Here is a 22102-nt window from a genome sequence, read left to right as displayed (position 1 = left end):
ACAGCCCGGCTCTGCCTTCTGGCTCCCTCTGCCTGGTCTCCCAATAGCCTCAATGGCTTTTTAGCTGTTTCTCATCAAACCCCTTCCTCTACCTGCCACAGGGCCTTTGCTCAAGCTGTGTCTCCCTCCTGCAACACCGATGAGTCCCTCCCCCTTCAGATGACAGGTCAAAGCCCCACTTCCTCAGCGGAGGCACCCCTCTCCCTGTTCCCAGCCGTGGCCCCAGTGGCCTCTCTCCCCCTGAGCCTGTCCACTGCATGGAGACCGGGACAAGCTCGGCTTCAGCTCATCCTCCGTTTTGCTCACTCGGCACGGCGCCAGGCTCAGAGCAGCTGTTCAGTAAACATCTGTGGAATGAATAAACGAATGCACAGTGGATTCTCCTGGGAGACGAGCCAGGTGTGGGGGTTGAGGTCTCCTGCCTGGTCACAGGGGTCTAGGCCTGGCTGGGAGGGGGACCGAGATGTCCTCAGGCCGCCTTTCCTTTCCTTAGGCTGCTTGTCCTTTAGACTCTGGGTCCTATCAGGCAGGGAGTGAACCCGTTGCAGGGGTTATTAGTTCCAAGATGCTGGTTTGTCAAATGAATGATGGATGAATAACTATGTGCCCCCACCCGCTGATGGCAGAGCAGTGGGGACTTTTGTCCCTGGCCCAGCAGCCAGCGCAGCCCTCCCTGCCCTCCCTAAGCCCCTCCCTGCCCTCCCTAAGCCCCTCCCTGCTGCCAGGTGCAATCCCACTAGGGTAGAAGGAACCCTCTGGCTGGTGGCTCAGCGGGTGAAGAATCCTGCTGCAGTGCAGGAGCCCCGGGTTCAATCCTTGGGTGGGGAAGATCCCCTGGAGAAGGAAGTGGCAACCCACTGCAGTGTTCTTGCCTGGAGAATCCCATGGACAGAGGAGCCTGGCGGGCTACAGTCCATGGGGTCCCGAGAGTCGGACACAACATAGTGACTAAATCACCACCAGGCTTGACAAAGGGGGACACTGAGCCCCAGGCTACTGCCTCTAGATCTTGACTCCCAGGCCCTCCACTGCTTGCACACTCCTCTGTCTTAAGGACACGAACACAGCTGGCAGCTCACTCAGGGCGGGGTAGCAGGCAGGGCACTCTCGTCCCTGTTTCCTTGGACAGCTGCCCCTTCCCTGCCCGCCTCTCACGCCATGTCTTATAAACTGCACCCAGGCAGAGCTCATGTCTTTTGTTCACCACTGTGGCGCTGTGCCTGACACGTGACTGTCCGGCACAGGCAGGAGTAACCAGTTAGGGGCAGAAGGGACTCACACCCAGGCCTGGCGGTGTCCTCTGGCCCCCGAGCAGCATCTGCCACTTGAACCGCCGCTGAGACTCAGCGCCCAGTGGAGGGTCTGTGGGTGCCCCTGGTGGCACATGTTGTCTCTCCACACCCCGTGCCCTGGTTCTCGGTTTGAGTTAACATTCACTAAACTCCCACGAGGGCAAGCTGCGGGTGGGGGGGGGGGGGCGGTGCACAATGGCTTCCAGTAATAAGGCTGGGGAGGGGCTTTTCTTTCCTGTAGCCCCCGCCCAGCACAGATGACGGGCCACATCTCTAGGGCGGGGCTTGACCAGGGCGCCCCCCCTCGCCTGCCGCTGGGATGACGTCAGGAGCACCCACCCTCTCCTGGGGGACGGTGCACGTGGTTCTAGCTGAGCCTGAGTCCATCTGAGGGAGGGACCGGACCACAAACACAGCCCAGGATGCTGCGGCTGGGAAAGCAGGGAGCTGCCCCAGTTAACGCCTCGTAGGTGCTGGCACTCGTCTGAGACACCCTGTTCTCTCTTGCCTCCACAGGAGAGTAGGAAGGTTAACAGCGTGAACTCTGGGGTCAAAGCGACCTGGTCCCGGCTCTACCTGCTGCACGGCCTTTAAGCCTCAGGTTCCGTGTCTGTAAAAGGGGGACTGGGAGTTCCCTGGTGGTCCAGCGATTAAGACTTGGTATTTTCACTGCTGTGGGCGCGGGGTTTGATCCCTGTTTGGGAAGCTAAAATCCTGCAAACTGCGTGGCATGACCAAAACTAAAACCCGAAGGAAGGGGGGGAACGGTGCTCCCCAGCCGTAAGGGTTAAATGACGATACATAGAAACGCTGAACAGAGCACTGGGCACGCGCGTGACCTAGAAATATTACTGTCAGACTGTCAGAGGACCCGGAAGCTCAGAAGGGGGCACGGTCCACCGTGATCTGAAAAATTCAGGGGATGCCAGGAGCACACACACGCAGGGGACCCAGGTCTGTGGTGTCAGGCAGGAGACAGGCACGGCCGGGACAACTGGAGGACTTTATTTGCTACATTGACAGCAGCTCTGCCTGGGGCGGTGGCTGTCGTCTACATGGAATGTCCGGAGTGGGGGATGTGGATGGCTAGCGTCTCCCTGGGGGGAGGCGGGAAGGTGCGGCCTCGGGGGGAATGGCGGAGGGGGTCTGGGGTCCAGCGGAGGCTCAGAGGCAGCAGGTCCAGTGTGCAGGGCGCGGGCCGGCGGGCGGCGCTACCTGATGGGGCCAGCAGGGGGCGCTGCCTCACAGGGCCGGCACCTCACGGCCCGGCTGGCGGCGCTACCTCACGTGGCGGCCAGGGGGCGCTATCTCACGGGCCCGGCAGGGGGTGCTGCCTCACGGCCCGGCTGGCGGCGCTACTTCACGGGCCCGGCAGGGGGCGCTACCTCACGGGCCCGGGGGGCGGCGGCCACGGCTGCTCCGCCAGCTCCCGTTCCAGCTGCTTGAAGCGCTTCTTGGAGGCCCGTTTGGGCCGGAGCTGCCGCAGGCAACCCGGGAGGTACTGGTCCAGCAGGCTCTGCAGGGACAGGGCGATGCGGGAGCAGCTGAGGCCGAGGCCCCCCAGAGCCCCCCCAACCCCAGCCCGGGCCGGGCCCCACCTCCAGCATGAAGGCCGCCACGACGTTGAAGGCAACCAAGCCCAGCAGCAGCAGCTTGAACGGGGCGCTGGTGATGCTCTTCAGCGCCAGTGGCCCCTGCAGGGGCCCGGGGGCCAGGACGAGGCCCACCAGAACGGAGCCCAAGAGCACCAGGGCCACCAGGAAGGGCACTGGTGGGGCGGAGCCCGTCAGGTAAAGGGGCCCGGAGGGCACCGGCCCCCCAGCTGGCCGTCCCGCGCGTCCCGCCCAGCGCGTCCCCCCAGCGCATCACCATTGCTGTACACAGGCCGGCGGAAGGGCGCTCCCTTGGACACAGCGGCCGCCAGGATGAGGTACTGGAAGCTGGACAGGGAGAAGACCACCGTGTTCTCGTAGTTGGGCAGGTTGTCCGGTGCGGGCACGGTCCTGTTCAGAGGCACGAACCTGGGGGCACAGGGCCCAGGGTCAGGGAACCAGGGGAGGGGACGGGACACGGGGGGATGCGGACCGGCTCCCGCTACTCACCAGGGCTGGGCCACCATCATGAAGTAGCCCCCCAGCTGCACGCCGGCCACCAGGGCCACCTGCAGCAGCAGGCTGCCGAGCACCGGCCCGCTCAGCAGGGACCCGGGCGGCCGCGCCCGCCCCAGCACCCGTGCCGGCCCCGTGCGGCTCATGAGCACGGCCACCGTGGCGGTGATGACCAGGTCCACAGCCAGGAACTGCAGGTCGCCCAGGTTGGTGTTGACCTGCCGGCGGAGAGGGGGCAGGACAGCTTCCAGTCTGCCAGGAGGACCCGCCCTGCCCTGAAAAGCCCTGCTGCGGGAGGTGTCCTGGTGCCCCGCCTCTCCGCAGCCCCTCGCGGCTCTGGGAACTGCTGGTCTGATGGAGCGGACACTGCCCTGCCTCTCTGCAGCCCCTCACGGGTCTGGGGAAGGCATGCCCGCTAACCTGGGTGGCCTCATTCTGATGGGAGCACCCAGCCTGAAGGCGGTCCTAGAGGACTCACAGCTCCTGCCCTCCGCCCTCCCCAGGCTGCGGGTGGACACAGGGCAGAAGCCAGCGCAAGGCCTCCGCCGCCCGCGGCGTCACCTGCTTCCAGGGGGTGTTCAGCGTGTGCTCCCAGCAGAGAGGGGGTGATGCCCGCTGGCAGGATGCAGGGGGCACAACTGAGGTCTGGGTCAGGGCACGTGGGGAAAGGTTGCTCCGTGGGACAGAGGCCACCGCCTCCTTCACCCCAGCCTGAGCTCTGTCTCGGTCTCCCAGGGGATGGGGGGAAAACACGAGCCCAGGACAGCTACTCTGGTTTCTGAGGACCTACTGTGCACCAGGGGCTCAGCGCTTTCACCATCTCCCAGCAGGTGGATGCTCCCAGGGGATGGGGGGAAAACACGAGCCCAGGACAGCTACTCTGGTTTCTGAGGACCTACTGTGTACCAGGGGCTCAGCGCTTTCACCATCTCAGACAATCCTCGCTGCTGAGACCCACAGTGCCCACGCCACGCGGCTGGAGCAGGATCTGCAGCCATGCCGACTACCAGAACCTGCTGACTCCTCGCCCCTCGGCTGAGGGCCCAGGAGACGCTCACCGTGTAGAGGATCAGCACAGAGATGAACTGGGTCAGGCTGTACAGGGCCATGTACTTGAAGACGCTGAACGACGTGTCCAGGGAACAACGGCCTTCCCTGGGGAGCGAGCATGGGTGTGCGGGGTCCAGGCCCCGCCCAGCCCCTCCCAGCCCCCGCCGGCGCTCGGCCTGCCTTACCTGATGACCATGGGCACACACTCGATGCTGGCCACGCTGGAGGTGAAGGGGGAGACCACTGAGGCCTCGGCCTGGGAGAGTGAGATGCCCACATCCGCCGCCTTCAGGGCCCCGCAGTCATTGGCGCCGTCCCCACACATGCCCACACAGTACCTGGTGGGGACGGGAGGGTGGGCGGCCCGACTTACCCGCCGGCTCTGGGCCCACAGGGGCCTCTGTGGCTGGGACACCACCCCCCACCCCGGGAGTTTGCAGGCAGAGAGGGGGCTGGCTGCACCCCCTGCTCGCAGGGTGCCTGGGAAATGCTCGGGAAACGGCGCGCTGTGTGCTCAGTGAACAGGTGCGGTTACGGCCGTGGGGCCTGAATCCACGCACACGGAGGGCAGACAGCACTTGGCCACTTTACATACGGGTCTTGAGCACCTGTGGCTTTCGGTATCTGCAGGGACTCTCAGAATCAGTCCCCTGCAGATACCAAGGGCTGGGGTGCCTGTTAGCAGGACAGACCCAGGGGTGCCCGCGCAGTTCTCCGAGCTGAGGGCTCCCTAACGCCCAGGGTGGGAGCAGGGACACGTGGGCCAGCCGCCCCCTTCGGCCTACCCGCAGGCACTCACTGGAGCTTCTGCAGCTCACACACCAGCTCTGTCTTCTGCTCAGGCGCCATGCGGGCAAAGATGGTGCCCTGGACCAACACCTGGGGGCACAGGGAGGAGGGAGGGGCTGAGGCGGCCCCGAGGAGGCAGCGGAGCACGGCGGGGGTGGGGTGACCGGGGGACCCCGGGGGCCTACCTTGGGCAGCAGCTTGGGGAAGTGCTTCACAAGGACACTGAAGCTGGACCCGCTGAGGGCCAGGTGGCTGGACCGGGGGTCTGGCTCCATGGTGCAGCTGGCAGCCAGGTCAGGACCCTGGGGGCCCGGGAAGGTCAGCTCAGCGCCCCCTGCTCCCCTTGAGAGCTAGGGCTGGGGCAGGTGACATGGGGGTGGCGGCGTGGGGGGCTGTGGCTGGAACTCGGGGTCAGCCTCACCTGGGCCCCGTTTGTGGCTGCGAAGGACTCCACTGGCTGGAGCTGAAGGGAGGCACGCTGGCCCTGCTCTGGGGGCACGGCGTGGACGATAACCAGGCGCTCCCGGGGGCCCACCATGCCGCAGCCCTGGGCCACGGTGACCGCCGTCTGCAGGTTGTCCCCTGGGGGTGCGGGGCAGGGTCAGGGTCCGGCCGCCGTTGGGGGGCCATCCTAACCCTAACGTGTACAGCTGGGAAAACAGGCTGGACGGACTCCGTCCACTACGATCGGCTGAGCGAGCTCAGGCAGGGCACCAAGGTCTCTGAACCTGGGTCTCCTCATCTATAAGACTGTGTCAAAGGTCCTAGGAGAGGGCTTCCCCCGTGGTCCAGTGGATAAGAACCTGCCTCCAACGCAGGGTCACGGGTTTGATCCTTTGTCCGGGAAGGTCGCACACGCCATGGGGCGACTAAGCCCACGAGCCACGGCCACAGAAGCCCGCGCTCTGGGGCCTGCCAGCTGCGACCACTGAGCCCAGCGCTGCCACCACTGAAGCTCGGGCACCCAGAGCGTGTGCTCTTCAGAGAAGCCACGGGAGCCCGCGCACTGCAGAGAGAGCAGCCCTGCTCGCTGCAGCCAGCGACAGCCTGAACCCGAGACCCGGAAACAATGCGCAGCCAGGAAGGGAGCCAGCTCACGTGTAGAAGTGGGCTGAGGAGAGGCGGGGCCCGGGGTCAGTCCCACATGCACCGTGTGATGCTGGGGCTCTGCTGGGAAGAGAGTGTGTGTGTGTTTTTGTGTGTACATGTGTGTCTCTGTGTGTACGTGTGTGTGTGTACGTGTGTGTCTGTGTATCTGTTTCTGTCTCTGTGTGTATGTCTGTACACATGTGTGTGTGTGTATGTTTGTGGGTGTGTATACGTGTGTGTGTGTGTAGGGCTGGGAGGACCAGGGGAGGACACAAACCCACTGCGTCCTTCCGTGTCACCCTGGCTGGAGTCTTTCTTCCTTCCTCCGTGAAACAGGCCTTCGGGGCTGACCTGCCCCTCCGCCCTCAGGGGTGCTCACCCAGCCGGTGGGCCCCAGGCTGTCACTCCTGCCCAGCCTCACCTCCCTCCTCTGTCAGCTGGGGTGACAACTACTGCTTAGAGTTGATGATACTTGAAATGTCTGAAGAGGACCAGACCGGGAGCAGGAGCCCAGCAGAGACGCCCCAGAGCGGATGCCGGGCACCCTGCCCTCTCAGGGCCACCCCGCCGGCAGTACCTACCTGTCACCATGACGGTGCGGATGTGGGTCTTGCGCAGAGCCTGGATGACGCCCGGCGTCTGAGGCTTCAGTAGGTTCCTCATGACCAGCAGCCCCAGGAGACTCAGCTCCTGCTCCACAGCGTCCCTGGGGGGCAGGCCCGGGTCAGAGGCCGTGGGCCACGCGCCTCCCCAGCCCCCGCAGGGCACCGGGCCTGGCTCTGCGAGCGCAAGGCGGGCGCTCGGTCCCCACCTGGGCAGTTGCTGAGCGGCTTCCAGGCTGGCCGTGACGGGCAGCGGCTTGCCGGCAAGGGCCACCACGCGGTAACCCGCGGCCGTGTAGCTCTGCAGCCTCAGGGTGAAGTCCACGGGCACTGCCGGGGGAGGGGTGGGTCAGGGGGCGGGGCCGGGGGGGCGCCCTCCGACCGGAACCCTGGGGGCCCCCTTCACCTGTCGCGGGGTCGCAGAGGCTGGCCACCAGCTCGGGAGAGCCCTTGACGCAGGCCTCGGGCTGGGCGGCGCCTGGCCAGGCCACCACCACGCTCATGCGCTGCAGCGCCGACAGGAAGGGGAAGCGGCCGAGGATGCTGACGGGCGCCGGGGGCTCCTGCGGGACCGGAGGGCAGCTGAGGGCTGACCGGTGGGCTCCCGACACCCCACGCCCCGCGGGCGCCCCCGCGACTCACCATGCCCTGCAGGTGGGGCTCCTGGAGCGGGGGTTTCATCACTGCCAAAACCTGGGTCCCAAATGTGGAGTCTGTAACTGGCCCCTCCTCCAGGACCTGGGAGGCAGGCAGAGGATGCGGGGATCAAGGGGCGGGGCAGCCAACCCTTGGCCCCGGGAAAGAGACAGTAGGAGAGACTCGAGTTAGAAGCATGGAGGACTTCCTTGATGGGAGGCCGGACGGAACAGACGTCACAAACGTGGGCTCTGGAGTGGGGAGGACCCGAGTTCAAACCCCGGCTTTGCCACTGACAAGCTGGCTGGTGACCTTGGACACGTTACTCCAAATCTCCCCGCTTCCTCCCGGCGAGGCAGCTTTTAAGCCCCCACTACGAGATGAGGCCCCTGCAGCAGAGCGCTGGCATGGGGTTGGCACGGGCCGTGGCCACTGCTGTTCTTGGTGGTGGGTAAGAGAGAGACGCCCTGGGAGTCCCAAAAATGGAGATCAGGGGGCTCAGCCGAGGTGGGCTCACCCTCTGGCCCGGGTGCCCAAAGGCAGGGGGACAACCTGCTTGGGCTCCTCACCCAGCCAGTCGACTCCACCATCTTGAGGTCCATGGGGTCGCCCACTGGGGTGTCCTGCAGCCGGCTGAGGGTGTGGCAGGTGGCCAGTGCCCGGAGCAGGGGCCCCATGGGCAGGCGGCGGGGCTCCGAGACCAGCGGCAGGAACTCCTGCCCCTTCAGGGGCACCACCCCCATCACGTCTAAGCCGTCCTCAGTGAGAGTACCCGTCTGCAAGGGGGCAAGAGGGCGGGTCAGTGGCAAGTCCTAGGTGAGCTTGGTCCTGTGGCGGTGGGCGCCCGTGTCCCCGGTGAGGGGGGCCCCTGGGAGCCCCAGGAGGCAGGGCTGGAGCCAGAAGAGGTCTCTGTGCTTCCAGACCTTTGATCAAGCAGGCCCCTCAGCCAGGATGCCCCACCAAGCCCTGGGGCTTCTCTGTCTGGCATCATTCCCTCCAGGGATACTACCCCGCCACTTGTCCACTGTGGCACCAAGAGGGCCTGGCTGTGCCGGGCTCCCAGGGAGATGAAGGAATGAATGAATGGATGAATGGGGTGAAAGGATTCCCGCATTTTCCGCACCGTGTTTCAGCGGCTCAGTTCCACACTGGCCCTTTCATGGGCCTGGGAGCTCTGCAATCTGACCATGCTCCACTCTTTCAGTTTAAATAACACCCGGGGCTTCCCTGGGGGGTGCAGCGATAAGAACCCGCCTGCCAGCACGAGGATCCCAGGCTCCGGAAGGTCCTACATGATGTGGGCCGCTAAGCTCGTGTGGCGTAAGTACTGAAGCCAGTGTGCCCAGGAGCGTGCGGTGCGGCAGGAAACGCCCCACGATGAAGCCTGGGCACCACAGTGAGAGAGCAGCCCACTCGCTGCAACAAGAGAGAGCACGCAGCCACAAGGACTCATCGCAGCCAAAAAAACAACTGCGCAGATAATGTCCAGCCTGCTCACCAGGGCCCGCCAGCCTTCGATCAGTCAGGGCTCTGCGGGCCTCGTCTCTTCACTGTTTCCCACAGTCTGTTCCTCCAAGGAGCCAGGAGCCACACGGCTTATCCCCTCCGCTGGGCCAGCCCCACTCTCACTGCGGTGGGGGCCACCCCTCAAAGATCATGTGGGACTCAAGGAGCCTTGACTGCCCTCTCTCTCTAAGGGCGTCCCCCCGCTGCCTCCTCCCACGTACCCCATCTCTTCCCTCCTAGAGCCCATCGCCAGCTGCAGCTCTCCAAGGTCCTTGGTTCGCTCATCCTGGTGGTGGGCACATCTCTGAGGGGCTGACTGCCGGATCCCCTGTGGTACCCAGGGGCTTCCCAGGTGGCGCTAGTGGTAAAGAACCCACCTGCCAATGCAGGAGCCAGAAGAGACACAGGTTCAATCCCTGGGTCGGGAAGATCCCTTGGAGGAGGGCATGGTAACCCACTCCAGTATTCTTGCCTGGAAAATCCCACGGACAGAGGAGCCTGGCAGGCTACGGTCCGTGGGGTCGCACAGAGTCGGACACAACTGAAGCGACCTAGCATGCACACTGGTACCCAGCAGGCCCTCAGTGGTCTTCAAACAAATTAGGTGATATCGGACATTTTGCATTTCAGACCGTGAGCACGACACAGGTGGAGGGCACCTCTGAGTGTCTCCATCCCAGGACACAAGGCGGTTGCCGGTGCTCAGAGAAGGGCCCACGGGCTGGCAGTGGGGACAGCAGGCGCTCGGTCAGCACTGCAGGGTGAGGGGTGTGTGGGTGTGTGCGGGGGGGCCTGGCTGTGATGTCGGCGTCCCCGCAGCCCCTACCTTGTCGAAACACACCAGCCGGAGCTTGCCTGCCAGGTTGATGCGCGCTGGGTGGACGCAGAAGATGCCCTGGCTCTCCAGCCGGCTCTGGGCGTAGAGCGCGCACATGGTCATGGCGGCCGGCAGGGCGGGCGGCACGGCCACCGTCACCACGTCCAGCGCCCGGATCACGATCTCGCCCAGGGGCACCTGGCGGGAGGCGCTGTCAAGGGCCAAGGGCCAGCCGGCGTGGGCCCTGGGCCCCCCCAGAAGCCCCCCCAGCCCCCAGGCTTACCTGGTTGTGGAGGAGGATAATGATGCTATAGACGGTGCCGAGCAGAGCTGGGGAGACAGGAGAGGCTCAGCGGGGCTGGGCCGGGGCTCAGTGCCCCCGAAGGGCAGGGTGCAGGGGCCACTCACCCACGACAGAGAGGGCGGCCACGAACTTCATGCTGTGCTTGTAGAACTTGAAGCTGAGCGGCCGGGGGTGCAGGATGGAGCTCACCAGGCCCCCCTTGGCTGTGCAGAACCCTGGGAAGGGAAGCAGGGGTCAGGAGGGGTCACGCGGCCTGCCCCCACACCACCCACAGCTCCGGGGTCAGCGATCGCCCAGCTGGGAACCCACAGCTCCTGCCCGACAGGTTTACTCAACACAGAATCGGTAAGTAACACCAGCTACAAGCTGGGTGGTTTACTTCAAATCTAGATTGCAGCTTTGGCTGAAAAGAAGTCCAATCTGGTGACATTGGTCCCCTTCCCACACGGCAGTGGCCTCCTGGGGAGCACAGGGCTGCCCTCCCTCAGGGGGCTCCTTCCTTCTCGCCAAGGTCCCGCCCGCTGCGCCCAGCCGGCCCGCCCGCCTCTGTGTCCTCCTCCGGCTGCTGACCCTGGCATCCCGCTGCGCCCAGCCGGCCCGCCCGCCTCTGTGTCCCCCTCCGGCTGCTGACCCTGGCATCCCGCTGCGCCCAGCCGGCCCGCCCGCCTCTGTGTCCTCCTCCGGCTGCTGACCCTGGCATCCCTGTTTGGCCCTCCATCTCACACCTGTCTGTGTCACCACCGCCAGGACGTGGGGCCCCACAAAGGCCCGGGCCTGCAAGACGAGGGTCCCGCAGAAAAGCGTGTGCCGCCGGTGGGTCTCCGGGAGGTAGGGCGCCGGGCCCTCGGGCAGGGCCGTCTTCAGCACTGGGATGCTCTCCCCTGGGGGGTACGTGGTGTGAGGCCCAGGCAGCACCCCCACCGACCAGACCGAGCCCTAAGCAGAGAACTGGTACGGAAGTCCTGGGCCTCATTCAGCTCTTCTAACTGCGTGTGAAGGAGTCACTGCCCCCATTTTACAGAGAGATACACTGAGGCCCAGAGCGCGCAGAAGACCCAGGCACAGTGAGGCGGTCTCAGTCCAGGAACCGTCTCTCCAGGGAGCCGGGAAAAGTTGGGGGGCCAGGGTCGGGGTAAGGCACTGCTGTCTGTCCACTGGGATTACTTGTAACCAGCTGTGTTACTTTTATAACTCAAACCACCAAAGAGATTGACTCCAGCCCCAAGCCGGCTGCTGGTGAAGAGCAACACGGCCTCCCCTGGGGTCTGTGGGGCGGGAAGGGGTGAGGTCAGGACGGTTACCTGAGAGCAAAGGGGAAAGAAAGCTCCAGCTAGGACCGTTCTGAAAGGCAGAGGAGCTTGGCAGCGGGTGGGGGGGCGCAGGGCCAGGGGCAGGGGCTAACCTGTCAGGGAGCTCTCGTTGACCACGCACTCGCCGGCCACCAGGGCCGCGTCACAGGGCATCAGGCCGCCCTCCTGGGGCAGCACCAGGCAGTCTCCGGGCACCAGCTCGCTGGAGTCCACCCACTCCTCTGCGGGCAAGCTGGGGGTCAGCAGGGGCCAGGGCGGGGCCGGGGGCCACTGGCTCCTCCCCTCCGCCGGCTCCTCCCCACCTGAGCCTCTCCCTTCCCCCAGCCTCCTCCCCTCTCCAGGCCGCCCTCCTCCCGCACTTCTTACCTCCCTCGGGCCTGCAGACGCACACCCGTACAGACAGCTGGACCATGTCCCTCAGGGTCTGGCTTTGCTGTGGGCAGGCGGACAGCAGGGCACGGGTGGGTGGAGGTCCCGGGACGCCCGCCCCATCCCCGCCGCCCCGCCCACCCACCTTTCTGGTCCTGTAGACAGACAGGCAGATGGAGACTGCAGAGACGAGCAGGATGCACAGGGCGTACCAGTAGTAGTGGTCGGCCAGCCACAGCGCGATGCTGAAGGCCTGGAACCCATAGTAGGGGTTCAGTGCCTGGGGGGCGGGGAGGCAGCGTCAGGGCCCAGGGCCCAGGGCCCCCGGGGGGGACCAGCCCCGGAGCGGAGGGCCGACGGCTCCAAGGACGGAAGCCAGGCCCGTCTCCTGGTCGGTCCCACCCCGAGTCCCTTGGCCCCGCTCTCTGCTCTAAGGGGAAAACAGGTCTGCAGGCCAGGCTCCCCCAACGCACAGCGTCCGCCTGTCACATGAGGGTGAGGGCAGCCCCGCAGGCTGCCGCCGCCAGCTCCACCGTGCCACGGGGTCTCTGCCTGACGCCCCACGCCCCGTGCGGCTGATGGCCCGCACCAGGCCGCGCTCCAGGCCGCCCCTCTGTCTCTCCGGCTTCCGCCCCAGCTCCAGGGCTGTGTCAGCTCATACTCTCGGTGTGTCCGGCACTGGCTTCCCTTTGTCCCCATGTGACCCTGGCCGTGTCTTCCCCCCTCTGAAGCTCCGGCTCCTCGCATGTGAAACGCGTCCCTGCCGCGAGGCTGCTGGAGCAGAAAGGTGGGCAACGCACACAAGGACCCAGGCGCTGGAGCCCAGCTCTCGGTGAAGCGGGAGCCCCGGCCGTGTGGGGTATCTCGGCCTCAGTCCAGCCCGGACCAGAACTTCCGATCCCTCTCCCTGAGCCGACCAGGGCGGGATCTGAGTCATCTCCACTGCGGAGAAGAGGGCGACAGGCAAGGCCTGCTTCTGCTAAGGGGCCCGGAGAGGGCAGGTTCCCAGGCCAGGTCACACAGGGCCAGAGCTGGGGCGAGGCCGGGACAGCCCTACCTCGTCCACCAGCAGTTGGGGATAGGACTTGACCGGGACGCTGATCACGTTGGGGCCGTAGACGGCCTTCCTGTAAGAGAGTGACAGAGCCGTCAGGTGCGGGGTGGGCAGTGGCAGCTGGACCCTCCAGCAGGGATGGAGCACCCCACTTCACAGCCGGGGAGACCGAGGCCAGGGAAGGCAGAAGACTGGCAGCAGGCTACAGAGGCCCGGCCCTCAGGCAGCCCCTACCTCACAGTGTGGTCCTGCAGGCCGAGGCCAGCGCTGGCACGGCGGAGGTCGTCACAGGTGCGGCTGCGGTCCAGCAGGCTGTGGGAGCGGAGGGGGGCTGGAGCGGGCGGCGGGGGCTGAGTTCTGTCCCCCCTCCCGGCCCACCTCTGCCACCCCAGCCCCCGGGAGAAAGCGCGTCCCCCACTAACTCTGGGCCTGAAAGAAGTGAACGTGTCAGTCGCTCAGTCGTGTCCGACTCTGCCACCTCATGGACGGCAGTCTGCCAGGCTCCTCTGTCCAAGAATACTGGAGTGGGTTGCCATGCCCTCCTCCAGAGGATCTTCCCGATCCAGGGATCGAACCCAGGTGTCTTGCATTGCAGTCAGATTCTTTACTGTCTGAGCCACTGCAGAAGCCCTAACTTTCCCCTTTTGTTCCTCTGATTGGGCCTCAAACCCTGTCACCCAAGAAAAACAATGAGAGGTGACGAGAATACTTAGCAGGGACAACAGCTGCTATTGTTCAGTGACATTTAGTGCCGCGCTTATTTACTGACATCAATGCCAGAATGAGTGGAAAACAACACGCTGCAAAACGTTTTAAGCATTGTTACCAGTCCTGCGTTAACAGGTTGTGTGCCTGCCGCTCTGATTTTGAAATACATATGTATATAGATAAAGTTGGCATAAGTTTTGTTAAAGCAACTACATTAAAAAAAGATGCCGCCTTAGATAGGTCACTTAGCCTCTCTGGCCTCAGATGTTCAGATGCAGGATGGAGCCGGAGACAGCACCACCTCCCAGGGCTGCGGGTGGGGTCAATGGGGTAAGCTCTGCACAGCGTTCGGATGGCTCCTAGCACAGACTGAGCCACGAACACTGCAGTGACTCCTATTCTCCTCTCGCAGCGGAGGCTCCTGGGGCATCCACACGCCCGCTGGGCGCTCACCTCTGGGCGGCGCTGCCTTTTACCAACCACCTGTCGTGGCTTTAGGGCTCCTCCTGGCTGTGTGAGCACGCCCTGCCCAGGACCCAGGAAGGCCGGAATCGTGCCCGAGTTAGCGGACTCCGCGACCAGTAACAGCCAAGAGAGTACCGGTATGGCCCCCTGGTTTGCTCCTTGGGTGAGGGCACCCCCGGGAGTGTGTGTGTCACTGGCTCAAAGGGGCCCCCAAGGCCTGCGCCCCGGGCGCCCACGATGAGCCCCTCCGCTGCCTTCTCCCTGCCTCGACCCCGGTGTCTCCTGGCGTCACCTTCCAGCTTCCCTGCACCTGAATCCTGTCTTGGGGTCTGCTTCTCCCGGCTCAAACTAAGACATAAAGTTTAGTTAGAGGTCATGTTTCTCAAGCCCTTAATAGGTGGCAGAGCAGCTACAAAGACCCCGCTCTGTGCCAGGAGGTCCGCGTCCAGGGCGGGCAGTCTGCTCACAGCGGCGCTGCCACCACCGCCGGGTGCTGGGCCAAGCCTTGCACCCAAGCGTGTGCTTTACATTCCAAACAGCGCTAGGATGGGGCTTCCTTGGTGGCCCAGCGGTTGAGAGCCCTCCTGTCGACGCAGAGGGCACAGGTTCGAGCCCTGGTCAGGGAAGACCCCACGTGCCCCGGGGCAACCAGGCCCCTGCTCCCCAGTAAGAGAAGGCTCCGCCCTAAGGAGCCCGTGCGCGCCAACTAGAAACAGCGCCCCCAGCGGCGAAGATGCAGCACAGCCCTAAATAAACAACCTCAGAAAAACTCTGGAACTCGAGGCCAGGATCCCCTTCGCGACTTATTTACAAACAGAAACCATGAGGCCCTAACAAGCTCCGTGACCTTCCCGGGGTCACAGGGGGCCGAGGCCCGGAGCTGAGAGCGGAGTCCACCCTGGGCTGCCCCCCGCCACACCCTCTGCCCGGCCCAGCGCCGCCGCGGTGCCCACCTGACTTGGCGGAAGGCCTGCTGGGTCTCCATCCAGACGTAGCGCTGGCCCCGGAAGACATAGTAGCGCAGCCTCCGCTGGAGGGGGCACAGAGAGGGGTGTGCGCGTTGGGGGCGGCCCCAGGAGGGTGTGCGCGTGGGGGCGACGGACAGGGGCCCGGGCTGAGGCGTGTGCCTGGGGGGCAGGCGGCAGGCAGGGGCCCCGGGAGAGGGGTGGGAATGAAAGAGGTGACCCACCAGGGGCTCCCTGGGGCTCCAATGGCCGAGACCCCTCGCCCTCAACGCAGGAGGTGGGATTCCATCCCTGGTCAGGCAACTACGAAGAGAGCCTGCGTGCTGCAACTAAGGGCAAGCGCAGCCTTAATTTTAAAAAATGAATAAAAAATAAACTAATTAATTCAAGATAAAAAAGGTGATCAGCCAGTATCCTGGCCTCCTAGGAGAACCAGAGATGCCCGGAGCACAGTGGAGGCCAGCTCTAATCGCAGAGGGTGTGAAACGGCCCCGGGACGGGCAGGGCGTGTCCGGAGCCCAGCCGTCCACGTACCCGCTCTTCGGGCCTGTGGAGCTGCGCGGTGTCCTTCCAGGCATCCTCCGGCTCTGCCCCCACAGCCGCCCGGCTCCGGCCGTCCTCTGCCCGCATCTGTGGGGGTGGCTGCAGGCTGCGGAGAGGCTGGGGTTACTGTGGACCCCGGGCCGGCCCAGCACCCGCCTGTCCCCAGTCACCGCGCTCCCTGGGACAGGAGGCCCGGGTCAGCGTCTTCATGGGAGGAGAGCGGGAGCAGGGCTCCTGGGAAGGGGGACACGGCTGCCTCACCCGTCCGCGCCAATGGCCTCCGTCTGCACTTGGACCGTACAGAGCTGCCACGAGCTATCCTGGAACACGAAGGTGTGGACTCGGTCTGGAAGCGATCCTTCCCCTCCCCGGCCCCACCCCATGGCCAGGTGGTCCCCGCTGGAGGAGGCAGGGATCAAGGATGCAGGGGACCTCCCGGGAACCACCCGCCACGCTCCGTCTGCCCACTGCTCAGATGGGAAGGCTGAGGTCTGGGGAGGAGACGTGCCCGTCAGGCCCCACAGAATGTCAGCAGCCAGGCTGGGCCGGGAACCCAGGCCTCCTGCACCCCCGAGCCCGATGCACTGCCACCCCTCCCACTCCAGGCTCTCCCCGACCCCACCCGCTCACCTCTCTGTCTCTTGTTTCGATAACGAGTGTTTCCGCGTGGGCCAGGGTGCAGGGCCGGAGCCGCAGCCGCACCCCCCACAGGGGCTTCCACCGGAACAGCAGCAAAGGGAGCCCCGCCAGCATCCAGACCACGGCGTGATAGCCGATGGCTCTCCATGGACTGCCACAGTAACCGCTGAGCCTCTACACCGCGGGACAAGGCCAGGGCAGCTGGGTGGGCTGGTCCACCCCCACTCAGAGCTCACCCGCCCCTCCCTGTCCACATGCACGCGTGTTCAGTCACATCCGACTCTCTGAAACCCCCAGGTCATGACTGCAGCCCACCAGGCTCCTCTGTCCGTGGGACTTCCCAGGCAAGAACACTGGGACGGGCTGCCAGTTCCTTTCCGGGGGATCTTCCCGACCCAGAGATCGAACCCATGCCTCCCGAGTCTCCCGCGTCGGCAGGCAGGTTCTTAACCACTGCGCCCGGGACCCTCCCCACCCCGCCCCTCCCCCACGTACCACGGATGAAACTGAGGAGCTGAGGGGATCTGTAGATGTCTCGATCGTCAGGGTCCCATAGCCGGCGGGCGTGCTGCCCACGAGCGGGCTGCTGTCTGTGGGCAGAAGGGGAAGCGTCCGTGGTCAGGGCTTGGCCTCCTTCCTTAAACACGACTAAAGTTGATGCACCCGGCAAGTTGGGTCCTCCTGGGTCCTCCTGGCCCTGTTCCCACGTCCTGCTGGCTCTCGCTCACAGCGCCTTGTTTCCTTGAGCGCCTGGTGATTTCTGACTGGCTGTGGCCCAGAGTCGGGGCCCGGGGCCCGCCCGGCTTCGCCAGCACCCACACACCCAGCTGCTGCCTTCCTGGGAGCTCTGTGCCCCACTTTACACCTGGTCTCCACCCCAAGGGCAGGGACAGGGCTCTTCATCCTTGATTAACCTTCCTGCCCAGCACAGGCCTGGCCGTGAGGAGACGCTGAGAATCCGGACCAATAAAACGTAAGGGCAGCCTCACTGTGGAGGTGAAGTGAGGGGGGAGGAAGGAAGAACCCCATCACTGGGGGTGGGCTGGAGGCGGGAATGAGCTGAGCAAGCCCCCAGGGCTGGAGGAGAGACGCTACCACGTGCCAGGGCCCAGAGGAACAGCGGGCAGCTTCCTTCTGTGAGGAAGGGGCCCATTTTAAAGATGGGTAAACTGAGGCTCATGGAAGCACGGTGGGCATTTCTACTGCAGAACTCATTCTTTTTCTCCTGCTTCCCCTCATGTAGAGCTACATTCCTAGCAGAGCAGGCAGACGGGGCGATCTGGGGCCCTGGAGCGGGTAGGACTCACGGCTCCCAGCCTCTCCCAGGGTTTCTCCAACTGCGGTCCCCAGACATCTCGGAGAAGCTGTTAAGACATGACAATGCCCGAGCCCCTCCCAGACCTGCGGGCACGAAGGCTGTGGTGCTGGGCAGCCGCAAGTTTCCCAGGAAGAGCTCGCTGCAGGGGGTGGGAAGCCGGGTAGGTGGGGAGCAACCTGCTGAGTTTCTGGGCTCCCTTCCCCGCCTCCCCAGACAGAGCCCTGCAGAGGCCTGAGCCAAAGGTCCCACCCAACAAACCCAAGGTGTCCCAGGCAGCTGATCCTGTAGCAACCCCCAGTCCCTCAGGGGCTCTGGCCCCAAACACTCGGGTTCCTGCAGCTGCTCCAACCCCCGAGGCAGCCAGGAGGGTCAGCGTTTCCCAAGGACCCACAACGTGTGGGCTCTGCTCCCGGTCCTTCTTATGTGGGTAACACAGTGACCCTGCCACGTGAGCACAGTAACTACCCCCTTTTTACAGAAGAAAGTCAGGCTCAGAGAGGTTAGGTAGGATTTTAAAGCCCATCAGATCAGACCAGTCTGCTTGTCTGTGTGTCCCAGCCCCCACGCCTCCACCTACGGACGGTGATCATAATTACTATGGTAACGATCAGAGCCAGAGCCGCCAACGTCCATTAAGCACCTCCTGGTGACAAGAGCGGCTCACACCTGCCACAGGAATGGGCTCCTTTCATTCCCCAGCAACAAGAGGAGGAGCTCTTATCTTTCCTGTCCGTACGAATGGGGGAACTGAGGCTGAGTCACGAAGGCCCCCAAGTGAACGGTGCAGCCCTGAAGTCACGGCCCAGATCCTGTGTTCTGGGGGCCAGTGGGCACCATCGGAGAGCAGGGCACACGCCTGGACCGCCTGAAGCCTCTCTCAGCAAGACGACCCAAAACCCACACGCAGCCAGGCTCCACCACGGCCAAGCCACCCGGCCACTGGGCGGCTCAGAAAGCTATGGAGCAGCCACCAGCTCCAGGAAGGGCCTAGTCTCTGGGGAATACAGAGAGAGAGAGAGAGAGAGAGAGAGAGAGAGAGCGCGCGCGCGCGCACACGTGTGAGAGCGAGAGCCACACACACACGCACACACAGACACACACAGATATACACAGACACACAGAGACACACAGACACACACAAAGACACGCAGAAACACAAAGCCTGCAGCTCTCAATCATCTCACACACACACACACACACACACACACACACACGCACGCACGAAGCCTGCAGCTCTCAATCACCTGGGCCTGGTCAGCCTCCCCCGGCTCACAGAGACCCCTGGGGGTGGTCCCTTTTGCTTTCTGGCCCCGGCCCAGCCTGGCTTCTGAGGGAGGCTTGTCGGGGCGTCATTCCCTGCCCGTCCTGATGGCAGCGCGACGACAAAGGCCTGAGCCCCCTGCTCTCTGCATGTGTGCGGCCCTCCTCTCTGCTGTGGGTCTGTGTGCATCTGTGCCTGCAGGTGGGGAGCAGGCAGCTCGCCTTGGGGCAGGACACCAGGCGCTCAGGACCCATCCGGCCTGGGCCCCTGACAGGCCCAGCCCTTTTCCTGTTCTCGCTTCGTAGACCACAGTCCCCGCTGGCCTTCCTACCAGAGCCCCCGCCAGCCCTAGAGACCTGCCTCCTAAGGGGGCAGAGTGGGTGGTCTCTCCCCTTTAGGGCTGACCGTGGGTATAAGGGGGAAAAGCACCTTACGGGGGAATTCCCTGGCTGTCCAGGGGTTAGAACTCTGTGCTTCCTCTGCAGAGGGCACTGGTTCGATCCCTGGTCAGGGAACTAAGATCCCCTGCAAGCTGCAAGGTCAAAAAAACAAAACCCCAAACCACCACCACAAAGGGGGCTGACACAGGCCAGGCACATTCAAGGGTTTGACACGCTTGGATTCGCTCATTCCTCACCAGCGTCAAGCGGGGACTGCTTTTATCCCCATTTTACAGATTAAGAAACTGAGGCCCGGAGAGGTGGAGTAAGTCACCCAAAGGCACACAGCCAGCGTGTGGTGGGATGTGATCCAGGGGGTGTGATCGTAGGGTCCCTGCTCTTAACCGCAGCTCCATGCCTGCCATCGCTGCTGTTCCCATCGGTAACCGTGGTCCTGGTTCTTTCACAAGGGCCTCAGCCTCTCCGGCTTGCCCCTCCCCAGGATCGTAACCCTGAGGCAGCTGGCCCAGGGGATGTTTGAAGTTCCTGAAGCGTGGCCTGCAAGTTCCTGAAGCGTGGCCTGTGCAGGAGGGCGTCACTGGCTCCTCTGCCAAGGAGGTGTGGCTTCCGCCCTGACCCATTTCTTGGGCTCCCTTCCACGCTCCCATCGCCCCATCTGAAAACCCACAGCTGTGCGCTCAGCAGCCATTCCCTGGCCTCCACGCCCCCAGGCCAGCGGCCGTGCTGGGGACCAGGCTGCAGCGTGGTACCCACCAACTTGTCTCACAACTGGAAAGGGCATTATTCCAAGTCCTCTCTGCCCACTTCCCACCTCCGCTGAGAGCAGCATGTCAGGCCTGCCCAGGCGTCACCCACTCCTGCTCACAGCGCCTGGAACCTACTGAATGAACGAATGAGTGAGGGAAGGCTGCCTCACTGACATAACAGGGCAGGGAAGCAACGGGGCAAGGGTCACTGAGTCCCTCTTGTGCCCTGGGCCAGTTGGCAGGTGCCGAGGGACCAGCCTCTTCTTGACGGGCCCTGCTAGAGCCCACCTGGAACTGCCCTCACCATCTCGCTTCCCCCAGGGTCTAACCAGTGTTCCCTCTGGAAACTTCTTTGTGTCTGTCACACGCCCATCACTTCTCCCAGTCAACCTGGGGAAGGAGGAAGGCAGCTTGAAGGAGGAAGTGACATCTATGGAACACTCTAGATTCCCAGCAAGGTCAAGCTCAGGGCCTGCTTTTGCAGAACACCTGTCAAAATACTCAGAAGGCTTTGTTTATATCTACGCGCATCTAAGGCTCCCCAGGGATGGCACAGGAAGGTCAGGGCAGTGTCTGATCTCTTCAGGACTGCTAGCTGCTTGAGATGAGAAGACTTTCACAAATGACGGCATTGGGCTCTTCTCAATAACAGCAGCCGATCTTCACAGGTAACCCTCTGATGGAGGGACTATTATCCCATTTTACAGTTGGGGAAGCTGAGGAACACAGCCTCAAGGTCCCTTGCCCAGGCTCATAGAGCTTGAAAGGGGAGAAGCTGGAAATGAGTGGGTCTGAATGAACACATTCCTCCCGTTCACCCTCACAGCCACCTCTCAGAAAGTAAGGATTAGGATCCCCATTTCAATGAGGCTCAGAGAGGTTGATTAACATGTCCAAAGTCACACAGCTCTGAGTGGTCAAGACTAGACTTGAACCTAGTCTGATTCCGCAGCCCCGGGGCAATGCCAGGAGCACTGCAGAGGAGTATCGCAGAGCCGAGGGACTGGAGACAAAGCCGTTTGGGAACCTCTTGTTTCCTGCGGAAGCGCCGGTTTCCTGCTGATGACCCGGCGGAGGCCCAGGGCAGCCTCCTCCCTTGCCGCGCTTCTCCTGCAGCCCAGGAGCTCCTCTCCGGGGCCAGGCTGAGTCAGGGACAACCTGCCAGGAGCTCCCTGATCTATGGATCTGGAGTCCAAGAGCCACAGTCCCTCAGCCGGTCTGCATTCTAGAGTCGGGGCTGGGGAAGTGAGGTGGGAGACAGAAGGGAGGGGCCTGAAGGGTCTGAAGCTGCAGAGAGGATGCTCGGCTGTTGGTGGCCCTTGGCTGAGAAATGAGCCCTCTCTAAACACCGGAGGTCTACTGGTCCCCTCCGCAGCAGACGGGATTTAAATTAGGTGGCCTCCAGACACACGGCTTGAGACAGGTGACAGGGACGGTGTGGTCCCTGGACCAGGGCACTGAGGCTTCCTCTGGAGGCCTGGAGTGACATTTGTACCCCAGGGCACTCCAGTCCTGAGATTCAGGAACCCTTGGCTCCTCCAGCTCCATTCATTCATTCAGCCCAAAGGAACACCCGCTCGGAGGCCCGGACGCGGCGACCTCCACGCCTCTCCCATCTGACGCCGGTCTCCGCACCGGGAGGCCCGCGCCCTGGTTAACCCTCTGCACGGCGGCGCCGGGCGCTAAGCCGCCGGGTCTTTAGGAAGGAGCCACCCCGGGCTCCCGGTCTCTCTGGGATCCGGAGTCGGGAGGGTGCCCGGCGCGGAGTTGTCGGGGGCGGGGGGATGTCCGGGGGCCGCTCCCGCGGTGGGGGTCTCTCAAAGGCAAGTGGACCGCGCCCGGGTCCCGTCTGCCCCGGCGGCGCGCTCACCTGCGCTCATAGCGGCTCCTCGCGCTCATCGCCGGCACGGGCGTCGCGAGGCCCCGCGGTAGGGGCCGAGGCGGAAGGCCGGGGGCGCGGGGCGCGGCAGAGCCAGGCCGCCCGCAGCACCTGCAGGACCGGGAGGAGGGAGCGGCCGCCACGGTGCCGCAGTCGGGTCTGCGCCCCCCGAGCCCCGCCCCGCGCCCGCCAAGCCCCGCCCTCTGCGTCAGGCCAAGCCCCGCCCTCTGCGTCCGCGCGCCCCGCGGGCC

General features: G+C 64.1%; 1 protein-coding gene across 1 annotated transcript; it reads right to left on the bottom strand.

Annotated features, from left to right (window-relative positions):
• Nucleotides 1-2276: 2276 nt before the first annotated feature.
• Nucleotides 2277-21932, bottom strand: ATP13A2 (ATPase cation transporting 13A2). Its single transcript, XM_061395614.1, has 29 exons — nucleotides 21843-21932; nucleotides 16742-16836; nucleotides 16238-16420; nucleotides 15869-15927; nucleotides 15599-15713; nucleotides 15053-15129; nucleotides 13161-13238; nucleotides 12930-12999; nucleotides 12018-12152; nucleotides 11870-11936; nucleotides 11596-11724; nucleotides 10919-11074; nucleotides 10298-10408; nucleotides 10173-10219; nucleotides 9899-10087; nucleotides 8136-8342; nucleotides 7573-7668; nucleotides 7337-7493; nucleotides 7140-7260; nucleotides 6910-7034; nucleotides 5661-5821; nucleotides 5425-5541; nucleotides 5250-5329; nucleotides 4636-4788; nucleotides 4459-4555; nucleotides 3395-3618; nucleotides 3162-3313; nucleotides 2891-3060; nucleotides 2277-2808 (listed from the first exon to the last, which is right to left on the bottom strand). Exons 1-29 carry the CDS (start codon nucleotides 21850-21852, stop codon nucleotides 2674-2676), a joined length of 3516 nt encoding a protein of 1171 aa, XP_061251598.1. The 5' UTR covers nucleotides 21853-21932; the 3' UTR covers nucleotides 2277-2673.
• Nucleotides 21933-22102: the final 170 nt, after the last annotated feature.

The sequence above is a fragment of the Bos javanicus genome, chromosome 2 (genome assembly GCF_032452875.1).
Source record: "Bos javanicus breed banteng chromosome 2, ARS-OSU_banteng_1.0, whole genome shotgun sequence".
NCBI lineage: Eukaryota > Metazoa > Chordata > Mammalia > Artiodactyla > Bovidae > Bos > Bos javanicus.
Note: the sequence above shows the minus strand (reverse complement) of the source record. Positions and strands in the feature narration are given on the sequence as shown.